The 10,286-nt window shown below is 61.1% G+C and overlaps 1 protein-coding gene across 6 annotated transcripts; it reads right to left on the reverse strand.

Annotated features, from left to right (window-relative positions):
* Positions 1–1,847: 1,847 nt before the first annotated feature.
* PARP6 (poly(ADP-ribose) polymerase family member 6) lies at positions 1,848–9,610 on the reverse strand. 6 transcript variants are annotated; one of them, XM_041418923.1, is made up of 22 exons: positions 9,545–9,610; positions 8,711–8,788; positions 8,498–8,592; positions 7,474–7,534; positions 7,254–7,344; positions 7,097–7,163; positions 6,726–6,875; positions 6,316–6,496; positions 5,601–5,654; positions 5,166–5,261; positions 4,988–5,080; positions 4,788–4,913; positions 4,633–4,698; positions 4,426–4,493; positions 4,162–4,210; positions 3,654–3,766; positions 3,487–3,559; positions 3,248–3,317; positions 2,799–2,878; positions 2,641–2,704; positions 2,407–2,491; positions 1,848–2,330 (listed from the first exon to the last, which is right to left on the reverse strand). In XM_041418923.1, exons 1-22 carry the CDS (start codon positions 9,545–9,547, stop codon positions 2,228–2,230), a joined length of 1,866 nt encoding a protein of 621 aa, XP_041274857.1. In that variant the 5' UTR covers positions 9,548–9,610; the 3' UTR covers positions 1,848–2,227. The 6 variants fall into 6 exon arrangements, 5 of the variants coding, with proteins under 5 accessions (XP_041274857.1, XP_041274861.1, XP_041274859.1 ...); XM_041418927.1 differs by having other exon boundaries at positions 3,654–3,763; positions 6,343–6,496; positions 9,545–9,594; XM_041418925.1 differs by having other exon boundaries at positions 6,343–6,496; positions 9,545–9,594.
* Positions 9,611–10,286: the final 676 nt, after the last annotated feature.

Below are 10,286 nucleotides of genomic sequence, written 5' to 3' on the forward strand. Positions count from 1 at the left end.
CAACAAAAATTAAGAAGGTTGAGTAAAACCCTCGGGCGTTCAGAGCCACGAGCGTTTCCTACAGGGCTCGGATTTGGGGGGTTCAAGGGCTCGGTTTCGGGGGCCAGTTCGTGGCTGGGGACTGGGGGGATGCAGAGGGGATTTGAGGGGGGGACTGCAGTGGCTCCCCCAGCTCCATGGCCCAGGGGGAATTGGAGCCCCTCGGTCGCCTCTGGCAGAGGGTGGAGTGATATGGTTCTTTGCATTTTGGGTTGGTTTGGGGGGATTTTTGGGTTGGGATTTTTTTTTTTCAGCCAAAAAAACTTAAAAAAAAAAAAAAAAGAAAAATGTGAGGTTTCAGCCGAAATGAAGTGAAGCGAAATAAACTTATTTTGTCAAAATCGTCACCTTCGTTGGTTCTTTGGAGCAATCACTGCCGCGTCCACCACCGAACACGACACCCGGGCCCCCTTTATGGCCAGCTCAGCTCCAGATGGGCTGGAGCATCCACCAGGATTTGGTGAAGCTGGGAGAGCACCATAGGCCTCTCTTTTTATTTGCTTTTTCACAGGAAATGCTAATTTTTGGAGGAATTCACCCTGGCTGCAGAGGGAATCAGGACAGGACACAGCCCTGTGGTTTCACTGATCTTTCCAAGGGACAGAGGAGCTTCAGAGAGATGTGGCCATGTCCCATGGGATGTCCCTTCGCACTCGTGGGTACAGCTGAGTGACTGCCATGATCCCAGGAAAGTGATTTATTTTTTATTTGAGGAGAGGAAAAAAACCCAAACCCCACAAATTTAAGCAAACTGCCCCCACCAAGGGGCAGGTGGCAGGGCTAGGGGCAAGGGACTGGCCACCAGCCCAGGTTTGGGTGGCCCTTGGATACTTGGAGCAGCCAGTGTGGGACAAGTGAGGATAGACAGATGTTGGGATCCGGGGGGACAGAGGACAGGGATGTGCCAGAAGTGACACTGAATGCACCCATTGGTGTAATGATCCTGTCAGGACTCAGGTGGTGTCTGTACCAAAACCAGGATAATTCTTACAATGGTTCTTAAATTCCATCATAAATCCTGGCAGAAATCGTGGCCTTGCGCTGCTGTGACTGACCTGGAGAGCCCCTGGACCGTGGGGAGCAGCAGTGCCCAGCCCCCTCTGCCACCCTGGGCCTTGGCAGCCTCTGGGCTGTCTCTGCTGGATTTCCATCCAGGTTTGGGTCCAGCAGGATGCAGCTGTGCTGGCACTGCCTCCGTGCCCATGGAGTTACTGGGATGGGCTTGGGCTGAAGCAAAATGCTGTCCCTGGGAGGTTCCTTCCCATTTGAATCTCTGCTGCAGCACCGGTGCCTGGGGGCTGCTCCGTGGGGTCCCATGTCCCGGCCCGAGGCACAATCCCTTCTCCATGGTGTTCCACCTCCACAGCACCATCCCTTTGCCATGGTGTGATGGGAGAGTGCTTCCCTCCCAGCCCTATCCCAAAGCTGCATCCATTCTCTATGGCACTTCCCCACTATCCCATCCCTTCCCCTCAATCCCATCCCTTCCCCAAGATACCATTCCATGTTTCTCACCTCTTCTCCACCATCTTATCCTTTTCTCTTGATCCCATCCCTTACCTGTGCCCCCATCCCTTCCCCAGGTTCCAATCCCTTCCCTGTGCCCCTATTCCTCCCTCACACTCCCACCCCTTTCCTTGAATCCCAGTCCTTCCCTGTGACCCCATCCCACCCCTTCCCTGTGATCCCATCCCTTTCCTGTGCCCCTTTCCTCAAAACCCCATTCCCACCCTGTACCCCCATCCCTTCCCCAGCATCCCCTTCCCATACCCCACACTTTAATTCCAAGTTAAATCCACAAACACTGATTCCTTTTCTCTTTTTTTTTCCTATGTTTTTGGGTTTGTTTTGGTCTTTTTTTTTTTTTTTGCTTCAGTTTCTCATCATTGATAAAAACGCCGTCGCTGCCAATGCCAGGAGGGGCCGTCCCCAGCCACGCTGGTCCCACAGCTCCTTCTCCAGGCTGCCACAGAGTCGGGGACAGTGGGAAGGGGACAGGGAGGGGATAAGGGACTGCTGAACCCGCCTGGAGCTCACAGGGTGCCCAATGCCTATGTACAGGTGGAGCCGCCGGTGTTGCCCCGGCTCTGCCCTGCCCGGGGGGCCCAAAACCTGCTCGGCCCTGCCCAGCCTTGCCCGGGGGCTCACTCGTGCCCAGGGGGTCCCAGGGTCCCACTGCCACCACCGCTCAGTTTGTGTACACCTGAGTCCCGATCACACGCATGATCTCCTTCTGGATTTTGGGGTCCTGAGTATTGATATTGGCATCTCCCACTTGGCCATCTTCGTACCTGGAAGAGGAGAAGGGGGTGAGGGGGGTTCTGTGGGGGTCCCGCAGGTGCGGCAGGGTGGGCACAATGGACTCACACAAAGAAGAAGCGTGTGCAGACATGGTCCGAGACAGGGCAGACCCAGATGTTGCCGTGTTTCTGCAGGTCCTTGGAGGTGATCACTGCTGGGGCAAGGGGCTGTTGGAGGCGGGATGGGGGACAGAGGGCCTGTCTGGGCACAGCCCATTGTGGGGAGCCTCCATCCCTCCACCCACCTGGTGACCCCAAGGGTGCTGCCTGTCCCCCCCATTATCCCCCCACACCCCCACACCTTCGCAAAGCGCGATGCAGTTCAGGTTGCGGCTCTGGAGGAAGCGGGACTGGATGGAGCGGGTCTGTGGGAAGAGCACTCGGTGTTACCACCCCGTCCCAAACACCCATGGGTGCCATGTCCCCACTCCCATCCTGCCCCGGTGTCCCCTGGCCCACCTGGGGGATCGTGTTCATCCGGTTGTACCGCTGCACCAGCTCATCCTTCGACGGCATCCGGTGCTGCCCTTTCCCCATTCCTGTGGAAGAAGCAAGGCAGGGGCTTCAGTCTCTCAGAAAACTCCCTGGGGTGATGCAGGGACACATGCCACAGACAGGGATCACCACCCTCAGTGCTCCTGAGCCCTGGGAACCCCCCAAAAGTGTGTGCAGCAGCTTCTGAAGCCTATAAAATGATGGGGGTTTGATTCTTTGGTGTGTGGGAAAGCCCCATCCTGGCTGGGAAGAGGCTGGTGTGATGGGATGGACATGGGATGCTGCCACTCCTGCGCAGCTTCTCCAGCCAGCACGATGCCAAACCTCCCTAGGCCCATGCAGGGAGTGGGAATGGGAGCACAGGCAGGACTGGGAAGCACAGGCAGGACTGGACAGTGCAGGCAGCCTCTTACCTGAGTATCCAAAGGAAATACTGGAGATGGGGCTCAGATAGATGCCCTTGCCATAGGCTGCTCCATGCAGCTTGCAGGAAAATACCAGGGTGAGCGTGGTGGGATCACCCCGACAGCTCAGGCACAGCGGTAGTGGAGGAAGCCTGGGACTTCCCAATGTCTGCTCCCTCCCTGCCTTCCTGCCCTCCCTGCCCGCCTGCGGCCCTGGGGTGTGCTGGGTGCAGGGAGCAGCCTGGTACCTGCAGTTTGGTGTAGGAGGCGTTGACCAGCCCGTTGCGGAGGATGGAATGCCAGTTCTCAATGTGAGAGCCACTGGAAAGAGCCAGCCCCACATCAGCCCCTCATCCATCAGCCCCAGGGCACCCACCTGGGGGGCTCCCACCATCCCCCCACCTCGGCAACTCACTGGAAAGCGAAGGTGCTGCCGTAGAGTTTCTTGGCCGTGCGGAACCGGGCTTCCTTGGCCGGGGGGCTGCTGAGCAGGAGGAACTGGTGGGAGGTGTGCATGAACTTCAGCTGCTACCAGGGGAACGGGAAGAGCAACGGCAGTGCCGGCAGGAGAGAGGACAGACAGACAGACAGAGATCATGCACGGCCGGCCGGCCCTGGATCCAGCCCAGCCTGGCTTTGGCGACTCCATGTCTGCCAGAAGGGTCCTTCACATCCCTGTCTTGCCCCCACCCCACGGCCTGTGTCAAACTTCCCCCTTCCTATACCCCGTGTCCTGACTCCCATATTTCCCAGGCTAGAACCCCACCCAGAGGGATCCATCCTACATCCCAGACCCTTCCATTGCCCATCTCATACCCTTACATGCCTCATCCTGCATCCCATCTCCTGTATCCCTCCATCCCACCTCCCATATTCCATACCTTTATCCCACACCCCACCTGGAGCCTAGCCTGGCCCCTTACCCTGCTGAGAGGCAGCTTGACAATGTGGGATCTGTTGCTGGAGATTATCCTTGGGAAGAGGAAGAGGAAAAGGAGGAGGGTCAGAAAAGGTGGTCCCAGTCTGCCCCGAGATCATTAGATGCCCGTGACCGCCCAGGAGAAAGGAGATGAGAGGGTTGTGCCACAGATGCCTGGCTACCCCCACTCCATCCCATGTCCTGGGGAATGTGGGGCAGTGGGAGGGACAAGGGGCAGCGGGAGAGGCCACAGCACCCTCAGCCTTACCACTGCAGGAGGGGATGTGCCAGGGGGTCCAGCTTGTCCATCTGCTTCTTGATTTCCAGGTAGGACCCCTGGCAGAGGCAAGACAGGGTGCAGGTGGGTCCCCCAGCACCCAGCCATGGGTAGATGGAGATCAGCACCAAAATGCCACTCCCAGCTTGGATCCCACACCAGGGATGTCACATGGGGCTGTGGGGCCACGCCACGTACCTGGGTCATCTCCCGGATGGACATCACACTGTCCAGGGCTTTCTGCAGCCGCTCGTAGTTCTTCTTCTGCACATGGGGCAGGAGAGGAGTGGCCATCAGAGGGGTCTTTGGGGCACCCCCTGGTGTGGGGGAGCATTGTCTCCCGCAGCGCTTACCTTGGGGTTGAAGGCCAGAGTTTTGGGGTCGTTGGGGTCCACGACGGAGGGGTAAGGCTCGAAGATGATGCTCTTGCGAGGGGACTCGAGGGCAGCACGGCACATGGCCACCAGCAGGTCCACCACCTTGGGGCAGAGCAGGGACTGAAGGGACAGCCCCTCAAGGGGCTGGGGGGGGTCACCACCGTGCGCAGCCCTACCTCGGCGCCCGTGGCCACCTCCTCAGCTGCGCCAGACATGACGCCCAGGGTGTAGAAGGAGAAGACGCAGAGCTCCCGGGTGCACACGGCCGGCTGTGGAGGAGACAGGAGAGTGCTGAGTGTCAGGGATGGTGACACAGGGGAACAGCCCGCACCTGAGCCGGCCCTGCCACCCCACCTTCAGCATGGAGCCGTTCTGGAAGACGTGCTGCTCGTCACACACCACGCAGTACTCGTTGAGCGTCGGGATCCGCTGCTCCGCGTACTTCATGATCTGAGGGGCAGGACGGAGGGAGTCAGGCCCTGCTGCAGGCATGGAGCTAGGGGGATGCTCCAGGCAGTGGGATGGGGATGAGTGGGACTCTGATCAGTGGGGAGGATGATATGGGCAGTGGAGTGTGGATAAGTAGGATGTGGGGCACTGGGGAAGATGTTCTGGGCAATGGGACAGGGCTGAGTGTGATGTGGAACAGCGAGAAGGACACACTGGGCATCAGGATAAGGATGGATTAGTGGGGAGAACAGCAGGACGTGGATAAGTGGGAAGTGGGACAGTGGGGAAGGATGCTCAGGGGCAGCAAACTGAGCAGGATGCAGGATGCAGGACTCTCACCTGCACGAGGAAGCCGTACTCCAGCGTGGGGATGTTCTTGCAGTGGCCGCCGACCTGTGACGGAGCCAGAGCGGAGCCAGCTGCGTTATCCCCCTTCCCACACACAGCCCCGGCTCTGCGTGGCATGGGCAGCCCCAGCTCCCCCTGGCACAGCAGCACCCCCAGCATACCAAATCCCTGGCACAGCAGGACCCCCAGCATACCAAATCCCTGGCACAGCAGGACCCCCGGCATACCAAAACCCTGGCACAGCAGGACCCCTGACATTCCGGTGTGCCCCGGCACAGTGAGACCCCCAACATGCCAACCCTCTCCCAACACATCGGGACCCCCAACATCCCAACACCCCTAACACAGTGGGACCCCCAACATGCCAAACCCCTCCTGGCACAGTTGGACCCCTGACATCCGAACACCCCCTGGCACAGCAGGACCCCCAACATGCCAACATTCCCTGGCACAGCACGATCCCCAACATGCCAACATTCCTGGCACAGCAGGGATGCAACACCAGGAGTGGGGTAAAATCCCACAGGACCCCACAGCCAGGCCGCAGCACCCCAGGATCACCCAAGACTGGGGACATGAAACCCTGCAGGAGCTCCCCCCATCCCATGGGGGTCCCAGTGCCCCACAATAAATGATCTGACCCAAGAGGAGCCCTTGGGAAGGGGAAAGAAGAGAAAAGCAAACCCCAAGGCGGGGTGGCACCCACCAGGATGTTGAAGGGGGCAACACCTGCCTGGGTGCTGGCGGGTGGGTAGCCAAAAACCTCCACCTTGGGATTCTTCACCATGCAGGACACGGAGCGGTTCATCAGGCGGTTCACGCGAGGCTCGGGGATGCCCAGTTTGCCCTTCAGCACTGAATCTTGGATAACAGGAAAGCTGGGAGACCTGCAGGCACAGAATTCCCCTGAACACCTGTTTTGTCACCGTTCCCTGCTCCTCCATCACCCAGTGCCAGATCCACCCATCGGCTACTTGTTGGGAGCAACCTCCTCCTGCTTGGGATCTGGTAGGGAGCAGCAGCATCCAAGTGGGGAAACTGAGGCACAGTGCCAGGACTCACCAGGATGAGGGGACAGAGGGCTGCTCCCTTCTGGGGACAGCATCAGAACCTTACTTGGGGATGGGTGAGAAGATGCTGAGACCAGCGCGGAACTTCTTGATGGTGCCGCTTGTCTTGAACCAACTGTGCCGCTTCTCCTGCTGGGTCTTCAGGAAATCGTTGCTGAGATGTTTCCATTGCTGGGATGTGAACATGCCCAGGATCCTGGCAAACAGGGGGGACAGTGCCCATGGGTGCTTGGTGGTCCATGACACCCCCAGCCCCTCCTCTTCCCCACACACAGATGGTGGTGAGCCCGTCACAGAATTGTGTGGTGGATAAAAGGTGGTGGCAAGGGGACACGTGGCCAGTTTTGGGGCAGGACAGTGACTCTGAGAGCCACCCCACCCACTACCCTCGGGTGCCCACCATGTTTCAGCTCTTACTTCTTCAGCTGCAGACCCAGCCCGAAGCCCTCCTTGTTGGACGGCTGGAAAACCTCGATGGACGGTTCTGTGGGGAGAGAGGAGGACGAGCCATGGGTGCTCCACTGCGCCTGTCCCGAGGGCACAGGGACACCACGTCCCGCCCGTCCCCACTCACCGGGGCCATCGAGGTACTGGGAGAGGGAGAAGCGCAGGCGGAGGACGATGGGCTCCGTCCGCAGCACCTTCCACGCCGTCGCCACCTCCTCCTGCCAAGGCAGACACACACTTTGCCACAGCCACGGGAGCTCCACCCAGGCAGGGGCGTTTGGAGACCCCCCAGGTGCATGTGCCCACCCTCCCCATGGCAGCACTGCCGGGGCACCCCAGGGACTCACATCGAGGAAACTGATGTTCACGTGGAGGTCGATGTCCACGTCATCGATGGTCCCATACTCCCTGTGAAGACACGCTGCTGTGGCATGGGGGGATGGCACGGTGCTGGAACAGTGTCCCGGTGCCCACCATGCCAGGGTGGGCAGGCTCATGGGACAGGAACACTGGCATGTCCCCACATATCAAGTGTATGCACGGGGGGAGTGCCCAGAATGTGGATGTGAACCTGGGAATGTGACAGCAGAGTGCTCAGGGGATGGCATGGCCAGGTGTGCTAGGGGTGCCATGGTTGCCTGCCTTGGGAATGGCACAGCTGGATGCCCGGACATGCCATAGCCAGGTGCCTTGGTAATGCCATAGTAAGGGGGCCCGAGGATGGCACAGCTGGTTATGCAGGGGTGCCACTACTGGGTGCTCCAAGATGGCACAGTCAAGTGCCTGGGAATGGCATGTCCAGGTGTGCTGGGGGTGGCACTGCTGGATGCCTGAGGATGGCACAGCCAGGTAACCCACGGATGGTACTGCTGGGTGTCTGGTAATGCCATGGCCAGGTGACCCAGTGATGCCACAGCTGAGTGCCCTGGATGCAGCAGAGCTGGGTGCCCAGGGATGGCACAGCTGGGTGTCTGAAGATGGCACACGAGTGCCTGGGGCTGCCACAGCTGGATGCTCCACGAATGCCATGTGTGGGTGCCCAAGGATAGCACAGCCAAGTGCTCAGGGCATACTGTGGCCAGAGTCCTGGGGAGGGTATGTCTGAGGGATGGCTCTGGGTGCCCCGGGCATGCCGTGCTCAGGTACCCCAGAGACGGCACAACCAGATGCCTGGGGATGCTGCGGCCAGATGTTCTGGTAACACCATAGCCAGGTGTCCCAGAGATGGCACGGCAGGATGGCTGGGCCTGGCACAGCTGGGTACCAGGGACAGCAGAGCTGGATCCCTGGGATAGCACAGCTATCCTGGCACGGCCCAGCTACACACGTGGGCCTGGCAGTGCCCGGTGCAGGGGCAGCAGGTGCACCCACCTGACGGCCACGGCATTCTCGCTGTAGATCTCCTTCACCGCCTCGATGTCGGCGTCCAGCTGCGGGTGCCGGTACAGGTCGGCGGCGCAGGTCCCCTGCGGCACAGCACCGTCACAGCCGGGGCTCCCCCAGCCTCCGGCACCCCCGGCCCGGCAGCGGGCGCGGGCTGGGCTTCCTGAGCCTCCCGCGGCACCAGCGGGACCCAGCACCCACCTGCACGCCATAGAGGAACTCCTCGGACTCATTGTCCCCGTCGGAGTCATCGTCCGTCCAGTACTGGCCCTTGAGGTCCTGGGGACGGAGGGGCGGGAGGCAGCAGGGATGGGGGAGAGGGTTGGGAAGTGCATTGGGGGAGCACATTAACAGGGAGGGAATTAGCGGGGAGCAAGCTGGGGGAGCTGGTTCTGGGGAGAGGGCTGGGGGCAGTGGATTGAGGGAACGATTTGGGGAAGCAGTTTGAGGGCAGCAGTAGGATAGGGAGAACCACAGGGGTTGGGGGGAGTGTTTGGGGGCAGCAAGATAGGGATGTGGGATGGGGGAGTAGGATGGGAGGAATGATTTGGGGGGCAGTGGGATGGAGGAGCAGATTGGGAGAGGGAGGATGGGGGGAGCAGATAAGAGGGGAGCAAGATGGAGACAGCAGGATGGACCAGCAGGATGGGGACACTGGAATGGGGGAGCAAGATGGGAACAGAGGGATGGAGGACCAGTGTGGGAGAACAGGACGGGACAGCAGGACTGGGAAGCAGGAAGAGCAGGATAGAGGACAGGGATGGGAACAGCGGGATGGAGGACCAGGATGGAGGATGGAGGACCAGGATGGAGGACCAGGATTGCGCATGGAGCTGCCGGGGATGCCCGGCCGATCGCGACGCGGGGGTCCCTCCTCCTGCTCCAGCCCCATCCCCGCCCCGAGCCGGGGGACCCCGGGACACGCGGGGACACCGAGAGCCGCTGCCCCTGCCCCGCCCCGGGCCCCGCGGGCCCCTCCCGCCCCCCGAGGCCCCGGCCGTGTCCCCGCGGCCCCGGCCGCCTCCCGGCCCTCACCATGTCAGCGCGGGCCGGCCGGCGCGGGCACGGCCGCCATGCTGCCGGGGGGCCGGGCCTGACGTCAGAGCCGCCGCACCGCGTCACCCAGCGGCGCCGCCATGACGTCACCGCCGGGACCCCCCACACCCCCGAGCCCTCGGGGCGGCAGCGCCGTGAGGGGACGCGGGGCTGGCGGGGACCCCAGGGTTCCCAGTGCCGCGTCCCAGCCCCAGCACAAGGTGCCCCATGCGGTGGCCGTGCTGGGTCTCCCTCACGGTGACCCCATGGTCCAAGGCGGTCCCGTGTCCCCAGCACAGGGTGACCATTTTGGGTCCCCAGATGGCTGGCACGGCCTTCCCGCAGCCCAGCCCAGTGTCCCCTGCGTCCTCAGTACAGGGTCCGCAGTGTTCCTAGCGCAGTAACAGCATCCCCAATGTCCCCAGTGCAGAGTCCACAGTGTCCCCAGTACAGGGCTCCCAGCCCCCAGCACAGGGGGACCATTTTGGGTCCCCTCCATGGGCCACAGGGTCCCCCATGCACCCGGTGCAGGACCCCTCTGTGACCATTTTGTGTCCCCGGATGGCCGGCGCAGTGTCCCTGCAGTCCAGCACGGGGTCTGTGTGGCAGGTCCCTGTGTTAACGGCGTGTCCCCAGGGTCACCACGGTGCCAGTGTGGAGCCACTGTCATGGGTCACGGGCAAAAGGTCCCCTGGTTGTGGGATCATGTCCCCATTACCTCCAGCATGGAATCCCCAGTATT

The sequence above is a fragment of the Onychostruthus taczanowskii genome, unplaced genomic scaffold (assembly GCF_017590055.1).
Source record: "Onychostruthus taczanowskii isolate IOZ18803 unplaced genomic scaffold, ASM1759005v1 scaffold6, whole genome shotgun sequence".
Lineage (NCBI taxonomy): Eukaryota > Metazoa > Chordata > Aves > Passeriformes > Passeridae > Onychostruthus > Onychostruthus taczanowskii.

Excerpts from the sequence above, each read along its gene's own strand:
- PARP6 (XM_041418922.1), bottom strand. The coding sequence starts at position 8,857 with ATGTGCTCCCCCAATGCACTTCCCAACCCTCTCCCCCATCCCTGCTGC. Across the intron at positions 4,211-4,425 it reads GCACATCCCCTCCTGCAGTG|GATAATCTCCAGCAACAGAT; the intron begins GTAAGGCTGAGG and ends CCTCTTCCCAAG. Across the intron at positions 2,331-2,406 it reads TGCACACGCTTCTTCTTTGT|GTACGAAGATGGCCAAGTGG; the intron begins GTGAGTCCATTG and ends CTCCTCTTCCAG.